We start from the raw sequence: 25,760 nt of genomic DNA on the forward strand, positions 1-25,760 counted from the left end.
CCCCAGATAGCCTCAGATTGCATGGCCTTGTGGCCCATTAGTCTGTGAAAAGCTTCAAAGAAACTCTGCCCAAACCGTCTGATTTTATAGATAGCCACCCCCTCCCAATGCCTCACTTTCTCAAAACAATGTACAACATCAAAGAAGATACCCAGCATTATCACCCACAACTTATGAGGCAGCTGTGTGTGTGTGTGGGGGGGGTGATTCACCTCCTCCCAACGTTCTAAAGACATCTAAGACTGTTCTCACACCATCAGAAAACTTAACAAGAGCAGGGGAGGGGGAAGGAACAGAGGCAGGAAGGGCTCCATGTCAGATAACTAATTCCTCAATATGATTTGTCTTCTGGATGCATTTCCCCTACAGTAACTAAATGTGAACATTGGGGCTTCAGTTCCTAAACACTCCTGCAACAGGAAGTACCACAAGTGTTAGGACATCTGTTGTCAGAATGGTTGCTTCTCTAAATCCTCCACTTTCTAATGCAGTGTATTAATCTTTGATATAAAAGAAGTCCTACCTAAAAGAAACGGGGGTAGAGGCAATAATCATATTGAAACAATCATTTGATAGCATATGCCCACCCTTGGCATCACACATTTATTTACTAGAAAGTCAGCAGGCAGACACACAGAGTTAGGTCCTTGTCTGTGAAAATTTGCCTTCACAGAAAACACATTTTTCCTTTTGTATCCCAGGAGAACTTATTCCCTTCTAAAAATCAACAGGCTAAGAATTAGTGAAAAGGTCTGCTTTATTTCCAGGATCATAATATTACAGTAGGAAGGGCATTTACACATATTTATAAAAATGCAGCAATTGTATATATATATTTATATATATGTATATCAGAGGTTGCCTTGAGTTTGGTCCTTCCCATCACAGCAAGCTGAAATCTTCTCTTCTCCCCACCCATCTTAGAATTCTCATAATTACAAAGGAAACAGCTTCTACTGAAAATGTAGCAGATCAGTTTTACATAGCTTAAGCTATAAAGTTTTAAGATCGCAACCCAACATTAAAAAGTCAACCAAATGTCTTGAAGGGTACCATAACTTTGATTATAACAGTATCCAAACCATATGCTCCCAGCTTAAATAGTTTGTAATTTAACACCTCAACCCCCCCCCCATAACCTGTCATTCTATTTTTAATTTCAGAATTCTTTTTGGAATTTGCCTTTCAGTATTATTCCTGTAGCATTATTAGTGTTAACGTGGTACATCTATATACATTTTGGAACATTTCCATGTGCTATGCTTGCCACTAAAAACTAGCTTCACAATCCTTGTTTACCTGTGTTGCATCAAAGACCTCTCTCTAAAATCCAGGTTTCAGGAATGATTTGATAGTGTTGCAGTGGAGGGGGGGTGGAGTGGAGAGAAAAGGGTATCAAAAGCCTCCTACGTACACATTTGCTTCTTCATCATAAGCTTCCATAGCAAAGCAAATCCACCAAAGGAACTGAATATTAATCTAGGGCCCTGAAATGAACTAAAGCACAGCCTTGCTAACATTGAAACATTAGAAAAGCTATTCTGGCTAACACAGTGAGGATTATCTTGTTAATAAATCTGCAGGCACCTGGAGGTAATCAAAAACTAGGTTCAAATGCACAGCACAGCTTAAACAATTTGAGTCCAAATATCTTCTTGAAAAGTACATGCTGAAATACAAGGCCTGTAAGAGCACACTATTAAGAACAGTACAGTTTAAAGTTTCAAATTGGTACGCCTTTTTATTTATATGCTGCTTTTCTGCTCTCAAGGCACTTTTTACAGGAACACTGGTGTCAAGACCTTCTCACCCCAATACATTGCATATCTTAGAACAATTCTGTATCACATGCCTGTTAAGCTGCTGAACTGCTTCAAGGATACAGTAAAACATAGGAAAGATTAAAAACCAATTCATCTGAAATACCTAGTACGTAGAAAAGGCATTTTAAACCATCAGTAAGTTGCCTAAATGGTGCCTCAGAAACTCAATCTCTCCACCCCCATGCCCCATTCTCAGTCTCTCTTTAGAGCTTGATATGTGGAATAAGGACAGCGAGAGTTTGCACAAATTGTCTACTCCCTAGATCTTACAATCCATTCAGTAGGATCTGATCATTCAGAAACCATGCAAGTCACTTGTGTACTTTGAAAGATGCTGCAGAAGAAGTAAACTGCTGAAAGATGCCTAGCTTAATGACTAACAATGACTAAAACCAAAAGGACGCTTACCTAACCCATTTCAAAGCATTTTGTAAAAGCCATCTAAAAGCAGTGGATTGTAACCAATGGCTTAGCAGACAGTGCTTCTGCTAGCTCAAGTCTGGCTACCCAGTTTTCATCAATTCCTTTACATACTGCAGGCCCCACTCTGTTCTGGAGGGTTCCCCAACCCCATAAGCAGCATCTGGGGAGACTTAGAAGGGTAGGGGCCATCAGTGAAAATCAGGTGCCCCAACTTCCACAAGTGGAAGCACTTCTGCTAAAGCAAAGCCACCACTGGATACAAGCCAGCTTTAAATTAAATCTTGAGGAAAGGGCCAACCTACTGCTGGTGAAAAGAGAGTGGGAAATGCACATAAGGCTCCTTATGCTTGGTGTACTTAGAATGAATGCAACAGTTACGGTCAGTAAGCAGTGAAAGGCTTGCACTAACCAATGCCTAAAAGGTTTAGCTGGGGAATAAGTAAGTTGGTGTTGACTATGGGATGGGGGGTGAGGACAAAGTAATACTATTACAACTTGGCAGAATTTTATCCAACCAAGTCATACTCAGAGTAGAATCACTGAAATTAATGAACCTAAGTTAGCCATGTCTATTAATGTCAATGCATCTACTCTAACATTGGACACAACCCATTGGACCTATTATGAGTATGACACGCGATGGATTCAGTTCTCTTTCCATAATTGCACTTTGCGATCTAACCAAAGCAGTAGAGTGCAAACAGCATCTTCTCCTCAGAGTAACATGCACCTTACAAATATATAGGGTGAGTGTGTGAGTCTCTGTTTTACAAACTAGTAACTAACCAGGCAATTATTTGACTTTACACTTTTAGTTTTAACAGGTAATGTCGCCTTTCATCCTTCGCTAAGATCATCAACTATGCAAATCAAATGTATGCTGGCACTGGTGTTTTTTTAAAAAAGAAGTTTCGGGGGTTTGTCAAAAGCTAGATTTCTGAACCAGCACTCAAGTATGACTCCGGTAATGTACTTTATTTGTGAATTTACACACTGCCAACAGTGTGGTTCTTTAATTATGGCCTTTGTGGTCAAATATCCACCAACACCTTAGAGAAGCAAGGGGTTAATTTTTTCCGCTGTACAATGTAGTATAAGCATTTTAATCTGCAAGAATGATCCTTGTGGGACCTTATCAAGTGTGTGGCAACAATATAACCATCTTTTGAACTGGGGTTCGATTACAGCAAGTTTTACCAAGCCGAGGAAGCCACACCATACCTACCGTAATTAAATGGACAATTACAACAAATAGTGGCAAGTAGCTGTCTGAACAACTTGAGCTTCAAGAACACCAATATTACTGCTTGAAACTATCTTATTTTATGTTGTTAGCATCTTAATTTAACTAAGTGTTTTTAAATTAACAGAAGAGCACAAGAGAAAGGCTTTCCTTAGAGCCGAGTACCTGTACAAATACACTGAAGCCCAGTGTTGACAGAATTCCAGAAAGGTACAGTTAATGAAAACAGCTTTTGAGTTATGACAGAAGAGGTTTAATAAGTTTTACATTCATGGTCAGTACCTTGCCATATTCCACTGATGGTAAAATCCTGACAGAAGATGAGAATCAATCCCGCATTCCCCCAGTTTTAATTGTGACAAGGAAAGAAGAAGCCCTGAAGCTATAGACCAAGCAGAGGGTTAGGAGCACAACGGTTAGGTTATACTAAACCTACTGACTACATCACCTTCTTTTAAAGCAACTCATCCCATCTGCAATAAAAGGAACACATACAAATAAACTCAAACATATGTTCTAAGGTGGTTCATTTTGCGCCTTTCTGGGAACTGTGCTTGTGATGACTCCCAAAGGGCTACAATGGGCAATGGATGGGCAGCTGTTTCCATATTTTTTTCCACATGTGGACAAGACTTTTGACACAAGCATCAGGGCATGTGCTAACTGCATTTAAAGTCTGTGTGCATGCCAACCTGTGGCAAGTCAGTTGTGTGCACTTGCCACCGCATGCAGTATTCGACTTTCAGCATATGTTGGTACCCCAGGGGGGGGGGGGAAACTTGTTTGTCATTGCATGCTGAAAACCTAATCCTGCACATGGCAGTGGGGACTAAAAGCTTTCTCAATGCAGCTAGCACATGCTAAAATGTTTCTCTAAAGAGAATATTTGGTCATGTGACCGGTTGAAAAATAAAATATATTAAAGAAAATATATTTCTTTTTTTCTGAGGGGAATGAGAAACTTTTCTTATTCTGGCTGTTCAGTGCCCCCAGCATGCTTGATATACAGACAGCGCTTCTGATTTTGATACAGCAAACATGCCTTCCTCCAGCGTCAAAGCCAAGCAAACCTATCCTGTTGTTTCCATATGGTTCATTTGCTAAGAGTAGCATGAAAGGCGGGAGAGAAAAGAGAAGCCAGCAAACTGCTGCCTGATTTCAGCTCTGTAATCCCATGGAGCCAACTGCACACTCGTGAGTTAATATTGTAGGCAAAGATAACATGGGTGGGCAAGGCTGGGAGTACTAATTCCTTTCCTGCACGAAGACAGTCTCTTGAGGACAAAGACCAGCCTCCTGTAATGTGATGTCATAGTCCAGATGGGAAAGTTTCCTTCGAGGAAAGTTGGTGAGGAGTTCAAAACGTTCATTGGGGTATCCTTTCGACTGTACATGTTTGATGAGAGCCTGGAGAGAAAGCAGAGACCAGTGTCTTAATGATGCAGCACCAAAATACAACAGGGTGGTATCCAATACAGTTCTTTTAGCACAAGGACTGTGCAACACAACTTACCCTCTCTCCTAAATCTGTTCTGGGGTTTCCCAGCCCTAGAACTCTCCCCCAACCCTCCAGAGAAGATGTAGGAAGATGACAGGGACAGGAAGTTCCACCACGCAAATGGAAATATTGCACTACTTTGCTGGATACCGTAGTTTTCAATGCAATGTATGACAACTTATTATGGAAAGCTACGTCAGCAAAAGGGCAGCAATCGCTGCTGTAGGTCTTTAACCTACACTCTGATGGCATTGCTGTTATCACGGCATATACTGTGTTGTGAATGCCTAAGTTAGCAAAAGGTAGTATGAAGAACAAACAGCCCAATTTGTCTGGAGCAGGACATTTGGACAGTAGAAAACTCTAGTCAAGAATTTGGGATCCAGTCTTGGATAGAGACCTGACAGAAGACTAGGCTGTTAAGAGGTGGTTAGAAGTCACACATGAAAAGGGAAAGCATATGTTGTACTATAAGAAGTGTAAGTGGGGAAAAACCAGGTAAACAAAAGCATGTCTGAAATGCACACAGAGACTGGAAAGGACATTAAGACCAAAAAAGCAGTGATTCTTCAATCACTTCTACTTACCAGAAGCTTAGCTTGTTCAGGCAGTGAAATTTGTTCCCTCTTCCCATCTGGATACCTTAGCATTAGCTGTGCCTTTGGTCCTAATAGAAGAAAATCACAATTAAAACAGAATACATGAACAAGCTTTAGCAATCTGTGTGCTGATAATTTAGTACATATCAATATGGAAATGTACACATTTCAAAAAGTTTCGAGTTCATGTGAGGGCTCATAGCTTAGTGGTAAGCTACATACTTTGCATGGAGAAGGTCCCAGGTTCAATCTCCAGTGAAGATACACTTAGCAGGGTTGGGAAAGGCCTTTGGCTGAAACTCAAGAGCCACTGCCAGCCAGAGTGGACAGTACTGGGCAATATGGACCAATGGTCTCACTCACTATAAAGCAGATTCATATTTTAATAACTATTCCTTCACCACCAGAATAAAAGCCCCATAATGGATTTAGCAGACTGAATATTTAACATTAGTTTTTTAATGATAGGAAACATTTAACCACCACACTTACCGTTCACATTAAGTTCCTCCACTGCTGCTTCTGGCTTAGCCCCAATCTCCTCTACTACCCCAGAATCCATGCAAGATAGTCCTCGGTGGTTTGTTACCACCTCTGGTTCAGTCCTTGCTGTGGGCTCAGGTTGGGGCCTTCTGCCTTCCTCTTTCCTACAGCCCAAATCCTTATGTGGAGATTTCCTAGACTTGGCAGGATTCTCTGGCTCATCATCATCAGAACCACAAACAGAAATAAATTCCTCACTTCCAGAGAAAAGCTCCGATTCAGACTCTTCATCTGATCTGCTTTCCTGCTTGACTTGGTCAGAGTCAAAATGTGTCTCCTGCAAAGATGCTCTGATGGCAGCTTCCAACTGGCTATCTTCACTCGCATCAATGAGACTCTCCTAGTTAATATGACCATAAAGCAAAAAGGGAGACATTATATTACACTGAGAAGTAGGACAGAGACAACAGAAAATTATTCCTCCTTTCTATGAATACTTTTGCTTACAAAGCAAAGTATTACCTTTTTTTGGATGTTAATGTGGAGCATGTCATCATCATCAATATTATGACCTGTCCTCCATCAGAAAATCCCATTAGGATATCAAACATTTCCCAAGAAGAAATTGGGACTTCTCCCCACATTACGCCACCACCGCTTGCCCACTCATCCCCCATCACCCTGTGGACACTTGCCTGGTTGCACTCCATAGCTGCTGTCGCCGCTTGCCCACCTAACCACCCTCCCGCACCATCCCACTGCTGTTCACTTGCATGCCGTCTTACTGGCTTGTGTGTATGAGTGCCTGCCACTGCACTCCACCACGCACTGCCCCTCATCTGTGTGCCACTGCTGGCTGTGTGCTGCCACACACGCATGAGGAGGGCCACAGTGATGTACTTCCGGAAGTGGCACTATACTTCAGGAAGCTTCAGTCCTCCTCATGTGTGTGCCTGTCTTTTGGTTCCCTGCTCTTTTCTAAGCTATTGGATGAAATCCGGGGACATCCCAGGATACAATCATAAGCCAGGGCTGCTTCCATAATTCTGGGATGTCCCAGTAAAAATGGGAGAGTTGGAGGAGCTCAACAACGATTATAATTATTATACTCACAGAACGAGAACGCTTCTGGGGAGGGCTAGTGGAATGTCCATCCAGTTGTCCATGCTCACCTAGGAACCCAGTCACTTGGTCCAAAAAAGAAGTTACATCTAGCTGGTGCCACTCAACTAGCTTCTGTCCTATTTAAAATAGTAATAAACCATACTTCAATAATTGGAGTTTCAAAATATCAGACAGAATGAAACAGTAGCAGACAGAATGAAACAAAATAGAAACACTGACTTTACAGAATTTACATTTGCAGTGCAAATATGCTGGAGATTTTAACTCATATGTGTTATTTAAAGAGGACTCCCAACATACTTGCAAAACGATTCTGTGAAGGGAACAGCAGGATCAATTCCAGTGGCTGGAAAGTAATAAATGCTAATCTTTCTCTTAACCCCAGATATCAAATAACCAACTGCACCTAATGGACTTAAAGTAACATGGGCAGAAGAACAGTGAACACTGACCCAGCTAGATCATACTCTGGTCCTGCATTCTAAAAGCAGTCAGATGCCTCTGGGAAGATCATGAAAAAGATGAGAAAGCAAAATCCCTCCCTTATTTGAGCTAAATGGAGATATACCTTGAAACACAGCAATCTTGATTACAAAGCAATCAGCTCCCAGTTTACAATCATTTCTAAAGGAAGGTTTTTAGGTATTATTTATAAAATACCCATAGCTGCAATAGAATCAAGTGTTTCACCTCTTACCTGTCCTAGGGTCCAGGATAGACACATAAGGGAAGTCGGCTAGTTTGTAGAACTGTATGTATCGTTGTCCTTCCTCACTGTCGTGGTACACCTATGGAACAGCCAAGATTTCCTTTTAAATGCTTGAAGAAGCAATTTCACAATATAGCCCAACTTGGAGCCACAACATAGCTAAAATAAAAATTAAATGTAACCCAGATACTGGCTCTTTTACTAAGCTTTTCGTCACTGAGGAAAGCAGCCTTCCCACCTGCCAGAAAATGAAGTGCTCTCTGATAAGGTTTTTCACAGCCTCGTTGCTCCAAACGTCACGGTTGAGACACTGACAGGCGAAATCTTGCACATTCTGTATGTTAATCATGAGCCACTTGTTCTGCATCTGACCACACTCCTTGGCCTGAAGACAGGAAACAACAGTAGGAACATTAGCCAAAAATGAAGGTCTAGCAAGAAACAATGCCAGCAATGACGGCTTCTACTTATTGTGGCAGGCTTCAATCAGGACTCAAAAAGGTAATCTGCAAACCAGCCTGACAAGCGGTGTGCAGGGTTAGAGAATTCTGCAGGTCAACTTGTCTTACTAAAGATCACACGGTGATTATCCCAAACTGCTGAATGTCAACATGTCAAGCATAAGAAAGTTTGGGGAGAAAGCATGGGGGGGGGGTGTTGAGGTATGGAAATCCAAACCCAAGAGTGGAACCTGAATAAAACATTATGTAATGAAGAACAGGAAACGAGTTATATTGATCTGACCGCAAGACAGACAAGTCAATTCAAGAGCCAAAATTGTGGTGGATTGGCATTATTGATAAACTAGCAGTTCCTTGTTCCATTATTCATTCCCTCTGGTTTTCTGTTTGTATATGCTATTTTTTTATATTATTGGAGCACCAAGAGCCACTTTCTGATGGTAATTCAGACTGAAAGTGGGGGAGGTGGTAGGGTTTGAAGTTGCAGGAAGAGATCTTACTGGTTTGAGTCACAAAGCTGGCATTGCCTGATTGGTTGGTTGCAAGTTAATGTAGGAGTTTGATCAAGAATGTAATTCTGATCGCTGAATTGCCATACCTGTTGAAAAAAAGAGTGCTATATCAAAATTTGGAATGCTCATATTTCCTGAATAAATAGGGGGGAAATGGTTGGGCTTCCTTAAAAGAGATTTTACTCATGGGTTTGCACCAACTGAATTCTTCACAAAAAGGAAACAATTCCTGATGATTTTGCTTTCTGGAAAATAAGATTTCACTTTGTAAAAGTGAAGTATCTGATCTATTGACTACTAAGTGATCAACGGGATAAATTGTGGATTGCAGACACACTGTCAAATCACGCTTCATAGCTATGCTTTGCAATACTTTTGCATGGGCCAGCAAACAAACAAGTCATTTCTCCCAATCAAAGAAAAAGGGTGTTACATACGAAAAAGGTCTGGAATTTTAAATATTACCACGTTTTAAAATGAACATTTGGTACTAGATGCTCAAAAAATAAGTGTACATTAAATAATCTTTTAGCTGTATTATGTGAAAAGTATTTAAATCATTTGATACACGAACTATTTGACTGAATCCAAAGTCGCATAATCCAAAGTTCCACTCACACAGCAGGGCTTACCCTTCCTCTTCTTCCCTCAATCTGTCTGAAGTGTCCTCAAGTCTCTGGAGCAGATTTCAGAAAGATACAGGGAGGAGAGTAAAGTCCTTTTGTGTGAGTAGAATTTGTTCCACTTGCACACAAACACCACTGAATACAACCCTAAGTTTTTAAGATTTTGTTGGCAGACGGTAGGCATTTAAGACTGAAAGCTGAAATAGTATTCTTGGATTAGAATTACTGCTTACACCTAAACAGTGAAGTGTGGACTCCTCCTGCCAACTGCTATTAAAATGTATGTATAATTTATTGTTATAACACAGCAATTTTCAAAGCTAGTATATCTTAGAAATTCACATGGTGCAAACTCAAAAATCTCTTTAAATGTGCAAACTTAGTGCTCACATTGTATATAACTAGTGAATTTGCCAATACATGAATTCAGGGTAATGTATTTTGCTTCTATAACCTGTAGCAGACTGATATATGGTTTATGCTACAATAATAGAAGTAAAACATCTGCTCCAATTTAGGCAAAGTGGCTGTAGCAAATTTTCAAAGTATTCCCAAAAGGACATGGATGCTTGAACTTAATAAATTAATTTAATAACTGAATTTTAATAACTGAATTTCTATTTTTTGCTCCGCACTGCTACAACCTTAGCATATTTCCTGTTTTCTCTCTCTCTATAAAGCTACATTTTATAAGGGTATGAAACCCCTCAACTCAGAGAGATGGGCATAAATGAAACAAAAAAAATGACTGCATCCTAGCTTGAGCCGATAGGTTGCTGATTAAATTCTTAACTATACAGAGAAGGTAAAGGAAATTTAGAACATACCAAGTTGTTGAAGAAAAAGAAGCACTCTTATCAATCACTTCTACATCACTTTGCAGTGTATAGGATGCTTTAAAACTCTTCTCAAATACTGTATAGCCTCACAACTATCTTATCAGAAAGTTTAGTCTGAAGTACTGACTTGGCTCAGAATTACCCTTTTAGCTTACTACCAAGCAAGGATTTGAAACTCATTTTCTCATGTGTGAACATGAGAAACAATAAAAGATACTGGTTTCTTTTTGCTTTAACTGATATACTGCCAAACCTGTCTAGATCTGGAAGAAGATAGAAGGAAAGCAACTTGAAGTAATTAATGTTACAGAATATAAACATTCCTAAAGCTGTGATGGACAAAGGGCCTCCAAGCTCAACAAGACACCACCACTGATGCACCAGACTACCTCTGCATTCACAGTTGTTTAGAAATATGTAACTGCATACTGGGTATCAATGGTGATAAAGTGCTGGGAATTTCCATCTGCTTCCTCTCTTCCCCATTCCAATACATGGAAAAACCAACTCATGCCAGTGGTCTAGCTGTGTGAGCCGTTTATGTAAAAGAGGAAACTCTTGTGAAAATGTGGCTCCTCTTATGAAGCAAGAAAACTATGAGACGGTTGCATCTCATGCCAAGTTTCTTCTTCTAATTTTTATCATAAACAAAATAACAAAATGCATTATTTATTATTCTATTCTTATCCCACTTCTCCTCCAAAGAGTTGAAGTGGCACATAATGCTCCTCCACATATTATCCTTGAAACAACCCTGAAAGCAGAGAGTTGGCGACCAGACAAAGATCGCCCGGTGAGCTTCATGGCCGAATGAGGATTTGTTAAAAGTACAGTACTGCTTAGAATCAGTAAAACATTTCACTCTTATTTTGTTTTTTTTTAAAAAAAAACCCAAAACATTTCACTCTTATTTTGCCTAAAATGATTTTACTCATTAAAAGGTGTAGATTCTAAAGGTGCTTTCAATGCAATACTATGAGGTTCCAGCACATAACGTAGAAAGAATTGATTGGAAAACGTGTGTTGATATGAATTAGTCTCCCTGAAGTAGAAACCCACTAGAATCTTACTTTGTAAATCTCTATCGTATTATATAGTAAACAGGGTGGGGGAGAGTAGACCCTGCCTAAAGGAACTATACAGCAAGCAAGAACATAAAACATTTTAATATAAAAGGCAATGCCAGATCAAAAACTGAAGGAAAATTAATCAGATGCAGGTATATGAAGCTTTATGAGGAACGACTCCATTAAAGACACAGAAGTTAGAGGCAGATTTTTACTCAGGACAGAAAGAGGTGTCATGACTGAGAGTAGGAAATACTACCACAAATTAGAAGGAACTGGAAGAGGATGACAGAATGTGAACCTTTGAAACCAGCTACATTATCGACCTAAGAGCAGCTTATACACAATTTGTTCAATACCCCTTGTTTCAGGAGCACAAAGTTGGGGCAAAAAGTACAGCAGATCTTGGTAGAAAATGATTTCTGAAAGTGGTTTCAATGATATGCAGAAATGGAAGGGTTAGAAGAGTGAGTATGATGTTATTTACACATAAAAATATAGAAGTTGTTTAAGTTCTGCAGCTGCAACAGTAATGCTACTTGCAACCAAGGATATGAACATTAGGCATGCATCCTTGACCTATTCTGCATACCCAACAACTAAAGTTTTTTGATTAACATTCAGTTTTGTTTAGTTCATATTAATGCTATATAAAATAGGAAGGGTGTTTTGTGAGCCCTCTTTAATGGGTGTAAAGTGTGTGATAAAAAAAGGTTTTTATGACAATTATTTAATGTTATCCTACTTTGTTCTTTAGCTACAGATATAAACATACTTACTTGTGTGCAAATTCCACTGAAAACTCAATGATATAAGAAGTTAATTAAAAACAAGACAGATAATTTACCAATCAAGCACACTACTGCCTACTTGTTCACAGCAGTTCTTCAGGATTTCAAGCAAAGATCCTTGCTAACCCAGCCAAACAGAGACCCCCAAATATCAAGGATTCAGCTTATGACATTATATACTTAAAGCCTTCTCTACTTTGGACAAAACTCCAAATATATCAAAACAAGTGGCCGATAGAAGGATTGGACAAGCCTGACAAAGAGAAAGAGCAACACAGTTTCCCAATGAACAGAAACAGGATTTTCCCATCAAATGGAGCTACGAACTGAGCCAGAGTATTTCCAATCATATTGGGAAGGGCCATAGCACAGTGGCAGAGCATCTATCTTGCATGCAGAAGGTCACTGTTCAATCCTTGGCATCTCCAGATAGGCCTGGGAATTGTCCCCCATCTGAAACCCTGAAAAATTACTGCTAGTCAGTGTAGGCAATAGTGAGCTAGATGGACTAATGGGCTTAACTCAGTATAAGGCATCTACTTATACCCCTAATTAGTTACAAATATACATATTGCTCAGTTATGGACAACACATCTTAAGAAAGGGGCGGGGGGGGGGAGAGGATATAGAAGATGGCAGAGGAACACAACTGCAGAAGGGTACTTTTTCAAAAATGAATTCAAATTGCTTAAAAGTTGCCTTCTGTGTCCAAGTTACATAAATACAACTCGTTGCCATCATGCTTAAGTGAATTCTTTAAGCATCATATTGAATTATCAGGCTGCAAATGTACACATATTCACATGCAGCTGGGTCCAGGCTACCACAGAGAAACTATACCAAAGCTCAGCAACCTACCGTTTCAAAACTTCCTTTATGCATCAGATCAATTGGAGGCCTGAAGAGATCTGCAAGGGTGGTGAGTTTCTTGTCTATTGCTCCTCCATTCCGCAACTCTTGTTCCTGCCGAACTGCAGAGCCCAGAAGAAGAAAAATAGGAGGTGAACAACATTTTTACTCCAACATGCTAAACTGCTTTTGGCAACTATAAACAAAACATTTGTTAAAAGTGCAGAAAGCTTGTTTTAAAAGATGAAATCAGAAAGGTAGAAGAAAAAAACAAGGGGAGAGTAAGAAAGTATAGAAGTCACATCTTAACATACTAACAAAGAGTTGTGGGGAATTTGAAAGCTTGAAGACCATTTTATGACATATTGGGTTGGCCCTTATATGGACTTTTGAATTTTTCCTATGAGCCAACATGACTATCATTACTCTTAGTCTGAAGCATCTTTTTTATTATCCTAAAATATTTTTTTCTGCTAAGTACTCTCTCTTGATAGCCCACTATATATTTCTAAGCTTAAGTCTCAGAGCGCAATATTATACATTTGTACTGAAAAACATGCCTCACTGGCCTCAATGAGACTTACTCCCATATAAGTGTCCATATAGAATCACAGCTTAAGCATTACTGAAATATAGCTCTTCTACTGGTAAAAATGCTCTTTTTTTCCTCACTTTAGTGTTAAGAGCAGCATGGTTATATTTTAAAAGCTTAACTGAAAATTCTACATGAGAAGTGTTAAGGGTGATTTCTTTTCAAAATAAGTTTATATAATTGCCAACACACATGGACGTGGGATTATATGCACATCACCCCATTTCAACTTATCAAAATAAATACAATTTGCTACCAAGAAGTCCTCTTATGGACTTACCAAAAGGTAAGGCTGATTGTAAGACTTGAGCTGATATTGGGAAATAGTGATGTTTTAGGTACCTGGGTCCCAAGCTACAGTATTTAGGGCTTTGTATGCTAGTACTAATACCTTTAATTGGGCCCAGTAGCTCAGTGGTAGCTAGCACAGTGCCTTCAGGACTGGTGAACACATGGTGCCATCAGGCAGCCCACTAACCAATCTGCAGCCAAATTCTGTACTAGCTGCAATTTCTGGACCGTCTTCAAGGTAAGCCCAACACAGAATGAATGGCAGTAGACCAGACAGAAGATCACTGGAGCATAGAGTATAATGGCCATGCTATCCCAGTCTAGGAGGAACAGCCAAAGCTGGTGAACAAGACTAAACAGGGCATAAGCAACCCTAGCCATAGAGGCCTCTTGAAACTCCAGTGACAGATTAGAACCCAGGAGTACTCCTAGACTATGGACATGTGCCTAAAGCCAAAATTGTGTATAGTCAAACCTCACTGGGTTCATTGGTGGAGGGACTGCCAAAGTAGTTTCTCCTGGAACTGTGCCCCCTTTCTATTTTATTTTTTCTTTGGTCCCACACATAAAGCTGAATGTGCACAAGTTGCGGGCTTACTGTTTAAATTGAGAAGGGACAGTAAGGTCTAATATTTAGCCCACTTTGGCAACACTAAAGGCTATTTCCATTTTAAGATGGAATATTTTAATAGATAATCTATTAAAATATTCCACAATATAGCAAAATCAGGCAGAATAATAAACTACAGAAGACTTGACAGAATCTGGCAATCCAAAGCAAACAGTTACATAGATGCAAATACATTTGTGACTATGAAGCCTTGTTAAGACATTACCCTGTTAAATATCATATTAAGCTTAAGTATGTTACCTACCTTGAATATAGCAGGTTGGGATGTAAACCAACCAACCCTGAGTGTCACTTTCCATACTTCACGTATTCATAGGCAATTTTATTTACATAGTCTTAAGAATTAACCCACACACCAAGAGATCATTGACACCTTGTTTCAATACAGAAAAGTATGATAAAGCATTTTTGAGGGACAAGGAAAAACATTTTTGATGTTAAAATGAGGGCTGCATCTGTTACAGCTGATCAAGAGTCATGAATTTATAGGACAATTTTTTTAAAAAACCCCCAATTAATTGAAAAGTTTACTTCTAAGAAGACTAATGCAACAAATACCTGAATTGACAGAATCCTGATAGCTGTAGTGTTGAACTCTGAGCAATACTCAAAACTAATTGAAGCTTAAATACCTGAACTAGTACATGAGACACCATCAAAAATGTTTAATTGGTACCACATCTGCTGAATAAGGGTGAATGAGTTTTAACTGTATGAGCTACCAAGATGCGTGTGCGTGAAAAATGGTCTCACGTACATTGATATGTGTGAACTCCCCAACTGTGGTAACAAGAACAAGAAAGGGTATGGTGGACATCTTATCTGAAGAAGAGATGGAAGACAATTATGGTGACTAATTTGAAAATGAACAAGTAAGACCATACATGCCCAGGACAAACTAAATAAGCATTTCACTTAACATGTGAAATTGCAGTGTTTCTTGTGAAGCTACTATAGTTGACACTGCCTTGCACAAAAAGCAGTGGACCAGACTCAACTCTATGGTATGTCATAGGGAACATTCATTTCCCTGGTGGTGTGGATGTGTCATTTGGGGTGGTCTAATGCCATGTGTGATAGCCTAATAACTATAGATCAAGGTCATTGCTCATTAATGTCCTTTGCACAAAAACAACTTTTTGCCTCAGAGAATGATGATGCGTCACAAAGGGGAGTTTCTCAGTGACAGAGATGTGATGTAAAGTATATTGGCTATTTATTCAGTATTTTGTTGAATAAGGAATTGGGAAACAACTTCAGTATAATAAAAAAGACAGTAGTAACTGCAAGGTCAACAACACCTGTTTTCCAACTACTAAGGTATAAATCTTCCAAAATATGACATTAAACTTTATTCAGCACACTTGGCACCAATTTCAGTCCTGGCTTGTGTATTAAACACACAGCCTCCAAAGAAGGCCAACATTATTTTATTTCCTCCAAAAGTTTGGAATTAAACTTTTGGCTAGCAATTTCCCCTTTCTTTTATTTATGCAAACACACCACAACCATTAACACAAGCTTTTATATGACAAAATATTTTTACAGTGGTGCCCCGCAAGACGAATGCCTCGCAAGACGAAAAACTCGCTAGACGAAAGGGTTTTCCGTTTTTGCGTTGCTTCGCTAGACGAATTTCCCTATGGGCTTGCTTCGCAAGACGAAAACGTCTTGCGCTTTTTTTTAAAGCCGCTTGAAGAGGCGCAGTTGCGACGGACCGTGCTTCGCAAGACGAAAAACATCGCAAGACGAAAAGACTCGCGGAACGAATTATTTTCGTCTTGCGAGGCACCACTGTAAAACAGGAATGGTTTTATTTATTTCTAGTAGAAAAATATACGAGGACTGGGTCTTATTTCACTTTGTATAGGGTTTTTGCATAAGCAACATGAAGCAGCAAGAGCCCACCCAAAAAAGATACAGAGACCTCCATGGCAATTCTTAGGACAGCTTAGGGGACAGGTAATTTTGGGAGTGGGGACGTTGTTGCTACTGGCAAAATGAAATGCAGACTCTGGATTTAATAAACCATGCTGCAGGAAACCATGCTGCTGCCATTAATTTGGTCTCAAATCTCAATTTAACTTTACATCCAAATTTTTTATTTAATTGTTATTTGAGAAGATGCAGTTTCTTTTTGTATAGTTTTTTCTTTTCTCTCTTTATCTTGACTCTTTTTCCTTTCCTTTTTCTTCTTTGTCTCTGCTGTAAATGATCTTTTATGTCAGTATTTTAAATCAATAAAGAATATTAAAGAAATAAAAATCTCAATCTAACTACACCATATCTAACAACTGCAGCCAAAAAGTGAACAACTTGGCTGGCTTCCATAGACTGTTTTTGACCTTCCTGCCCTGATGCAGGGGGCTCTTTTTACCTAAAAATTACAGACCTCATGTTTGTAATGCATATGTGGCTATGTTATACATATATGGCTACATGAACAGCCCTTAGTGGGATTTCAGGTTGTTGTTTTTGTGTATATCAGTATGCAGCTCCTGGGTGGAGTACACAATGTGGCCCATAGTACAAGGTCTAAGGGATCCACATTGTTAACCTCTATAAAGCCAATAAACAAAGAAAATGGCATGTGAAGACAATGATTCACAGATACCTACTTGTTTCTGTCTGGAAATCCCGAAAACCATCAAATATTGAACGAGCAGGTCTGCGTCTTTTTGGAGCTTATCAAGAACAGAATTTAAAACTCATATTAGTCATAAGAAACCTCTCAATGGAACTGATTTGTGGTAGAAAAGGCTGAAGCTTCAAGACAGATTTGAACTCATGGTGACCAGGTGATTTGAGAATACCAATAATGCATTATGTTAATATGTTACACACATGTGCCCATCAGGACATGATGTCCATGTTCCTGGTTATCAGGGTACTTGTAGATGTTAAATTATTTTAAATTTATAGGCTGCTTTTCTGCCTGAAGGCCTTTGAAACACATAAAAACAACTAAAATACAAAAGTATGCAACAAAGTATCATAGAAATAATAACACCTGGAACAGCGAGATATATCAGCAAAATGCAACATAGCAATAGAAACCAGCAGCAAAGACCCAGGCATTAAAAAAAAAACCCATCCAAAGCCAGTGGTACAGCAAAATAAAGTTTCCCCAGCCTGGTGAAAACTCCAACACGAAGCTCTAGGACAGGGATGGGGAACCCTTTTCTATCCAAGAGTTGCATTCTTACGTTGGCAACCTTTCAGGGGCTGCATACCAGTATTGGAGGCAGAGGCAAACTGAATGGAGCAACAGATAGGACTTTTAATATGTACAGTAGACTAAAGTCAGAGGTTTCTACAAATATTCCTCTTCATCCAAACAAGAAAGAGACTATCTACTTCAAAGACATATTAAGGCCAAGCAAAAGCACTCAAGGTTGATATGGAGCAAGTCAAGTGAAGACTATGGCTTGTAGAATGGTTGTAGCCTAGGGAGAATTCCAGGGGTCAACTAGAGAGCCATAGAGAGCAGCTCTCAGCCTCTGGGCCTGAGTGTCCTCTTCCACTACTGTAGGAAGATTGTGGAACCCTATATGGGTGCTAGCACTAACTGGGTGCTACCCATGTAACCCCCAACTGCACTTCTGATAATGGCATGATGCAGCATACACTGCTTGACCTGATCTCACTATACTTAATGGAGGAACAATTCCCAGAAAAAAGGTAAAAGCATGATTTTGTCCTATTTGTTTAAGCACATGCTATTTGCTAAGGCAATTTCTCAAAGTGGATTGAATCAGGAATTAGGCTATGCTCGAAACATGACACCTTTTGTAGTAGATTATAATGCATAGCATAGCTGGTAAGCCAATGAAAGCATTTGCCGCACTCTTTTTGCACCCAAAAATTGTGTCATAAATGGCAGACGACAGCTTTAGGGAGAGTGAGATTAGTTCTAATAACAATTCAATCTAAAAAGCAATGTGTGGCCAATTTTGGGGGGCCTGTGGACACATTTCCAAACTGGAGTAATGGCACCAAACACACACACACACACACACACACACACACACACACACACACACACACCCCATGTCATGGACCTGTAACACTGCCTATAATATAATGCTTTTTAAAAATCTAATTTCAGTGGAGTGAGGAAATGCTATAAATGCATGGGAAGGTTTCTGCTGGCACATGTGCCGGTGGTGCACCATGTGGGCGACCCTTGACCTATCTTGTTTCATAAATTAAATTTTTTAAAAATAAATTTATTTTTAACAATATTGGCTATCCCATTCAAGTGAACAGCATACATTAACCATATTGTAAGCATGCAGTGAATGTCTATGTTCTAACTGTTGTACTTCATTTTGCTACTTTAGATGCTTTATAGCAAAGACACCTTAAATACATTTATTGGGGCACCTTAAATACACATTATTATGACATAGGCTTTTGCAGAACCCATTTGCTGTTATTTGCAGCAGGCTAACACAGCAACTGTTCTAACATGTATTCAATACATTACTGCAGCAAATTTATTTATGGCACTTCACCTGTAAAACTGAGGTGCATCTTATGTAATATCTTATGTGATGAATCTTATGTCAAATGTTAGTTACCGCCCCCAAGTCTGCTGATTTCCTACAGTTGTGTAAGCAGCTTCATGTAACTTCAAGGGCTTCTCACCAGATCTTATGTTGACTTATTACTGCAAAGATACTTTTCAGTGTGTAACTTATAATTATCACATGGCTTCCAGTCATCAAACCCAACTGGCCTCTAGAAAATGCATTTCTCATTATATCCCAAAGTAGCAGCCTTTCCTTAAAGAGGCAGGCAGCATTTACTGTTAACTATTCCACTAGATTTTAAGAATACAGCTAATTGGTTCCCCATTAACTTATTAATATAATGGAAATCTATCAGTACATAATTTTGGAAACTATATTTAGTGGAAGCTATCATGTAAATCTTGGATTTCGGTTTCTAAAAACTCTCAGCTGCAAAATACTCAACAGAACACATTCCACAGCTGCAATTTCTTATGAACACATGTTAACACCATAAATTACTATTTATTTGCAGCCCTTCAGACGGAGTATTTTATTATGGATATTTTACTATAATGTTTTATTGCAAAAATTTTACTAGAAATTTACTTAGCAGCTAGCATTGACTTTTTGGCACCATTCCCTATCTAGAAAACGAGAATAGCAGCAGCAATGAGTATTTGAAATATCATTCACAGGAGTACCAATTATGTATGCTTAGTTGACAGCAGTGGGAATATGACTTTTGTATAAATACTTCAGTACTGCAAGAGCACATGCTATAACTATAGAGAGAGCAATGGATATGAGCAACCTAGACAAAAGGCAGTTTGGCAGAGTTCTTCCTTACTACAACATTTGGAAGGGTAAACATTAAAATGAAGCTCACTTACCACCAAATAAAGGCTCAGGTTCTACCAGAATTTCCTGTTTTTGAGGAATAGGTGCTCTAACTTCATCTCTATAAGGATTAGAAACATAGGTTTTTGAATATGACAGCAAGAGCTAGACTACACGCCCAAAATAGGACTACATTCATTTAATTAAACCAATACTTGGGGTCTACAATGCAGTAGAGGCAGAACAGCATAGGTGCTAACTATGTTGTACAAGGTTTGAAAGTGTATTATTGGAATGGAGATATTCCTGGTAGGTATCAAAGTAAAGATGCTCTTTAGTATATATGAAAAGGGATTGACAGTTAACACATTTTTGTGAGAGCCACCTCTTCTGTTTAACCTATAGATATGGGAATCTTTAGCTCCCATATCTAAGGAGCTGCTAACATATCTTGTTAAATGGGGATGACAGCTCGAGATGCTCAGAGTTGTACAAAAAGGTAGTGGGGGAGGAGGGTAATAAAATGAGGAATATAAGGAAGTTGCACATATAATGACATATACAGTGGTACCTCCGGTTCAGTACTTAATTCGTTCCGGAGGTCCGTACTTAACCTGAAACTGTTCTTAACCTGAAGCACCACTTTAGCTAATGGGGCCTCCTGCTGCCACTGCGCCGCCGGAGCACGATTTCTGTTCTCATCCTGAAGCAAATTTCTTAACCTGAAGCACTATTTCTGGGTTAGCGGAGTATGTAACCTGAAGCGTATGTAACCTGGCCTTCTGGGAAATGATCTATAATGAAATGAAAAAGGTACTTAAATGTACATTTCCTAAAAAATCAGAGGCCTTTCTCTTGGGCATTGTCGGCCAATTGGTGACAAAGAAAGATAGAAATTTCTTTATGTATGCCACAACAGCAGCAAGAATACTTATCGCAAAGTATTGGAAGACACAAGATTTACCTACTCTGGAAGAATGGCAGATGAAAGTGATGGACTATATGACATTGGCTGAGATGACAGGCAGAATCCGTGACCAACGCAAAGAGACGGTGGAAGAAGAATGGAAAAAATTTAAAAGCTATCTTAAGGACTACTATAAACTGAATGAATGTTAAAATGTTGTGGTTGCCAGAAGCAATAGGGTACAGGGATACAAGGTTAGACAATAAAAGAGGACTAAGATGACAGAGATTAGAAAGTAACAATTGGGAGTTGCTAGTTCAAATATGGACATTGGGATGCAGAGAGGGGGGGTATGGGGAAGTCCAAGAAAAGAGGTTTATGAAAATATCTTTGAAACTATTCTGTATGTTTGTCATTTTTTGTGTTTGTTTGTTTTTCTTAAAAATGTTGTAAAACCAATAAAAATTTATTTAAAAAAAAAAATGAAGCGTATGTAACCTGAAGCGTAGGTAACCTGAGGTACCACTGTATAGGGAAAGCGTAGGTGCATGTACAGGTGTTCCCGACATAGGCAGAGGGTCTGGAGCCCCACGTGCATAAGCAAAATACGCCTAAGTGGGGAGCACTCTCTAAAAAGCCTCTAAACACCATTTCCCCCTGTTCTCCTGCTTTCTTCACACACAACTCTCTCTTCAGCTGGAGTTGAAGCTCTGTGGCTGGCTGGAGAATGTGTAGGACAGAAGCTGCTGTGTTACCATGTGTCAGCTGTTAGGTGGGGGGGGGGATGAGCAACCTAAGCAAAGCCCCACTATGCCTCCAGTCTGTTTGGGACTTCCTCCACCCTCACTGAAGTCCTCTTTGGGTTCTGGGGAGGATCTCCTTGCAAGCCATGAGGACTCTACAGCAATCTCCCACCATTTCCTGGTTTGAATCTATTTATGTCCCAGTGCCACGCACACATGCGTTCATGTGTTAGTTAATCATGCACAGGTTGGGGGACACCTGTAATTGCAAAGGTCTTGCTGGACCCAGCCCCTATTTCTAAACCCACTTTTTTGTTTGGGAGTATGAATAACACATGAAATATTTTTTCTAATTTGTGTTATTTGCCTCTGTCCACATGCAAGATTTTAAAAATAAAATCAACTTTTCCCTTCTTGCTATATAATGCCAAAATTGTGCTTCAATTTATTTATTTAGGACTGCATCTAACATTAGAGCAAAAGGTAAAGGTAAAGGGACCCCTGACCATTAAGTCCAGTTGCGGATGACTCTGGGGTTGCGGCACTCATCTTGCTTTACTGGCCGAGGGAGCCGGTGTTTGTCTGCAGACAGCTTCCAGATCATGTGGCCAGCATGACAAAGCCGCTTCTGACAAACTAGAGCAGCGCACGGAAATGCCGTTTACCTTCCCGCTGGAGCGGTACCTATTTATCTACTTGCACTTTGACGTGCTTTCGAACTGCTAGGTTGGCAGGAGCAGGGACCAAACAATGGGAGCTCACCCTGTCGTGGGGATTTGAACTGCCAACCTTCTGATCAGCAAGCCCTAGGCTCTGTGGTTTAGACCACAGCACCACCCACGTCCCTAAGATTAGAGTAGACTTATGAAAACCCATTTCTGGGTTGTGAATGAAACCCATTTCTGGGTTGTGTCTTAGTTGGATACAACATTCATTCATTCATTCATTCATTCATTCATTCATTCATTTCCTGCCCTTTCTCCTAAGGTCCTAGGGCAGGTTACAGAATTAAAACACAATATTTAAACAATGTAAAACAACTTGCAATCATAAATATAAGCTGGGTCCTAAAAACATAAACTTCAAGTGTTACATATAAATAAATGTATTACGAGCCACCCTATAAAACAGATTATTTAGGCAACAAACAGTATGTTCAACTGAAACAACTTTAAAATGTAAGAATAATACTGTAAACAGATGTAGCCTGTCTACAAGTGGAGGGGGGAGGGAACTGATTAAAGTTAGTGCTAAATATAGCACTGTATGAACTGTATCCTGCCTGCACATCTGCCTTCCCACTTCTGACATGTAAGAACAACAGTAAGATGCAAGGAGTTTAGTAACTGAAACTAAGAACATCTACAGAAAAACATGTTGGTATCTGCCATTTCCATATTTTAAAGCAAATTATCCATCCTATGGATATTCACAAAGTTACATACTCTGCATGTGGTCGAAGGTTTGATACACTTGCAGAACTAGTGCTGGGTTCCTCTGCTATCCCTCCACCATCAAGGAACATAGTGACAGCCATTTCCAGATTATTGTTGCATGCTTCAAGCATATGCTTGCCTGCACTTTCAGTGGCACCTGTGATACAAAGAAAAGCAACATTAGTGCTCAGATTTTAAAAAGAAATTGGACAATACATGAGATCAGAAAGGTAAGCTTTTTTGTTTCTTAAATAAAATGACATTTCATAATACATTTGCTTTGCATGTTATGCTCTTTGAAATACCCAACTGAAACAGCAGCCTACACAAATGAATGAGGCAGAAATAGATTACCTTTCCCTCTTTTGTATCATGGTTAGTCATATTATTATTAATACTTATTAAAATTATATACCACCCTTCATCCAAAAATCAGTGTAGCTTACAACAAAAAACAGCATACGCTGTTCACAAATTTATATGAGCAGCCAATTTTCAGTAAGACAGTTCACAGGGCATTACAATTTACAGTGTCGAAGACTTTAGTCAGGTCAATAAACATCATATACAGGGGTTGGTTTTGCTCTCTGCATTTTTCTTGAAGCTTTTGAGCAGTGAAAATCATGTCCACTGAAGGATGAAAACCATTTTGGGATTCAGTTTGCTAAGATCCTTGCAACAATTTTGCCGGCTGCAGCTAACAAAGATATGCTTTGATAGTTTCTGCAATCTGTTTTATCACCTTTTTTAAAAAAGGCTGATAATTTTGGCATCCCTAAAGTCTACTGGGATCTCCTCTCTCCCCCAGATTTTTTCGATGAGCTTGTGAAATTGTTGTGTAAGTTCAATTCCGCCCACTTTGAAGACTTCAGCAGGTATCCCATCAGGTCTGCTGGCTTTGTTGTTTTTCATTTGGTTAATAGCTGTACACAACTCTCCCAGATTTGGAGATACTGCAAGCTCATCTCTAGTTTGTTTTTGTTTTTCAGCAGCTACGGGGAAGTTGCTGTTAAGGAGATGCTGGTAATGTTCTTTCCAGCGCAATGCAATAGCTTCTTTATCTTTTAGAAGTGTGGTACCGTCTGTTGAGCAAAGGGGGCATATGCCATGATTTATTGGCCCACAGATTATCTTTGTGGCTTTAAAGAAGCTCTGTACATGTCGGCTAAGTGCTGGATCTCTTGAACTTTTTTTATCCACAAGGTGTTTTTTAGTTCTCTGGTTCTTCTTTGAACTTCAGGCTTAGCGTTGGCATAGGGTTTTTTCTTAGTGGCGCAGTTTCTATCTCTTTGCCAGATCTGAAAGGCCTTTCTTTTTGTCAATAATGTGGTCGATCTCACTTTCATTCTCATCAAACCAGTCCTGGTGTTTCTAGGTTTGGTATCCAATAGTTTGTTCACAGGCTGCAATAATGGATGTTTTTAGTCCAGTGTTCCTAGATGTTATCAGGCAACTCCGAAAGAAGCTGGTCCTTAAGAGTCATTTATAATAATAATAATAATAATAATAATAATAATAATAATAATAATTTATTATTTATACCCCGCCCATCTGGCTGGGCCTCCCCAGCCACTCTGGGCGGCTTCCATAAAAACCAAAAATACAATAAAATATCACACGTTAAAAACTTCCCTGAACAGGGCTGCCTTAAGATGTCTCCTGAATGTCAGGTAGTTGTTTATCGCTTTGACATCTGCTGGAAGGGCGTTCCACAGGGCGGGCGCCACTACCGAGAAGGCCCTCTGCCTGGTTCCCTGTAGCTTTACTTCTCGCAATGAGGGAACCGCCAGAAGGCCCTCGGCGCTGGACCTCAGCGTCCGGGCAGAATGATGGGGGTGGAGACGCTCCTTCAGGTATACTGGACCGAGGCCGTTTAGGGCTTTAAAGGTCAGCACCAACACTTTGAATTGTGCTCGGAAACGTACTGGGAGCCAATGCAGGTCTTTCAAGACCGGTGTTATATGGTCTCGGCGGCCGCTCCCAGTCACCAGTCTAGCTGCCACAATCCCACTTTAATAGGAGCTTGAAGGTCTTGAGTGTTCATTTTGTGCCTTGGTTTCCTTCCTTGAAGCCAGCATTGAGGTATAATCTTGATAGCCATCATGGAATGTATTAATCAGTGATCTGTCCAGCAGTCATCGGCACTTGTCATAGCTCTGTTAAGGAGCACATCGTGGTGATCTTTAGACAATTACATAGTCTAAGAGATGCCAGTGGTTCGACCGAGGATGACTCCATGACGTTTTAAATTTATTTATTTTGTTGCAAGAATGTGTTGGTAATAACAAGGTTGTGCGCTGCACATATAGTCAAAAGTAAGATTCCATTCTGGTTGCTGTTGCCAATTCCTTCTTCCCAATAGTCCCAGGCCACAGATCAAAATGTCACCCAACTCTTGCATTAAAATCACCCAGGAGGATAATTTTACCCTCCTTAGATGTCTCTGATAGGATGGCATCCAGCTGAGAATGATTTTTTTTTAATGCCTTCATCGGCATCCGATCTTCAAGTTTCTTGAAGCACTGCAATATCGAAGTATTCTCTTGCAATGGTGGCAGTCCTGTGTTTGAGATGCTCATTACCAGTGTTGTCTAATGAAGTCTGTATATTCCATGTTCCAAAATTCAATTGTCTTTTATGACCACTGGGGAGGCAGACAATGTTTACGGCATCTTTTCTAGCCCTCCCCCTTTTTGGGGTGAGCAGAGTGGATCCTAAATAGGACTGCTATGTTGTGGATACAGCTGCCAAGCTACTC

The 25,760-nt window shown here is 39.7% G+C and overlaps 1 protein-coding gene across 3 annotated transcripts in view; it reads right to left on the reverse strand.

The window, feature by feature from the left end:
* Positions 1-739: 739 nt before the first annotated feature.
* The window catches only part of UBXN7 (UBX domain protein 7), a 28,457-nt gene continuing 3,436 nt past the window's right edge, over positions 740-25,760 (reverse strand). For 2 of the 3 annotated variants that reach the window (XM_081192668.1, XM_081192670.1), the window contains exons 2-11: positions 23,012-23,159; positions 19,970-20,037; positions 17,181-17,246; positions 13,058-13,170; positions 8,142-8,288; positions 7,892-7,982; positions 7,183-7,310; positions 6,079-6,469; positions 5,575-5,654; positions 740-4,896 (exon numbers count right to left, since the gene is read on the reverse strand). In XM_081192668.1, the coding sequence (XP_081048794.1) occupies positions 4,735-4,896; positions 5,575-5,654; positions 6,079-6,469; positions 7,183-7,310; positions 7,892-7,982; positions 8,142-8,288; positions 13,058-13,170; positions 17,181-17,246; positions 19,970-20,037; positions 23,012-23,159 (1,394 nt within the window). In that variant the 3' untranslated portion in view covers positions 740-4,734. The remainder of the gene's footprint in view (positions 4,897-5,574; positions 5,655-6,078; positions 6,470-7,182; positions 7,311-7,891; positions 7,983-8,141; positions 8,289-13,057; positions 13,171-17,180; positions 17,247-19,969; positions 20,038-23,011; positions 23,160-25,760) is intronic. The other variant, XM_081192669.1, reaches the window with a different exon arrangement.

Source organism: Podarcis bocagei (genome assembly GCF_964188305.1).
Source record: "Podarcis bocagei genome assembly, chromosome: 4".
Taxonomy (NCBI): domain Eukaryota; kingdom Metazoa; phylum Chordata; class Lepidosauria; order Squamata; family Lacertidae; genus Podarcis; species Podarcis bocagei.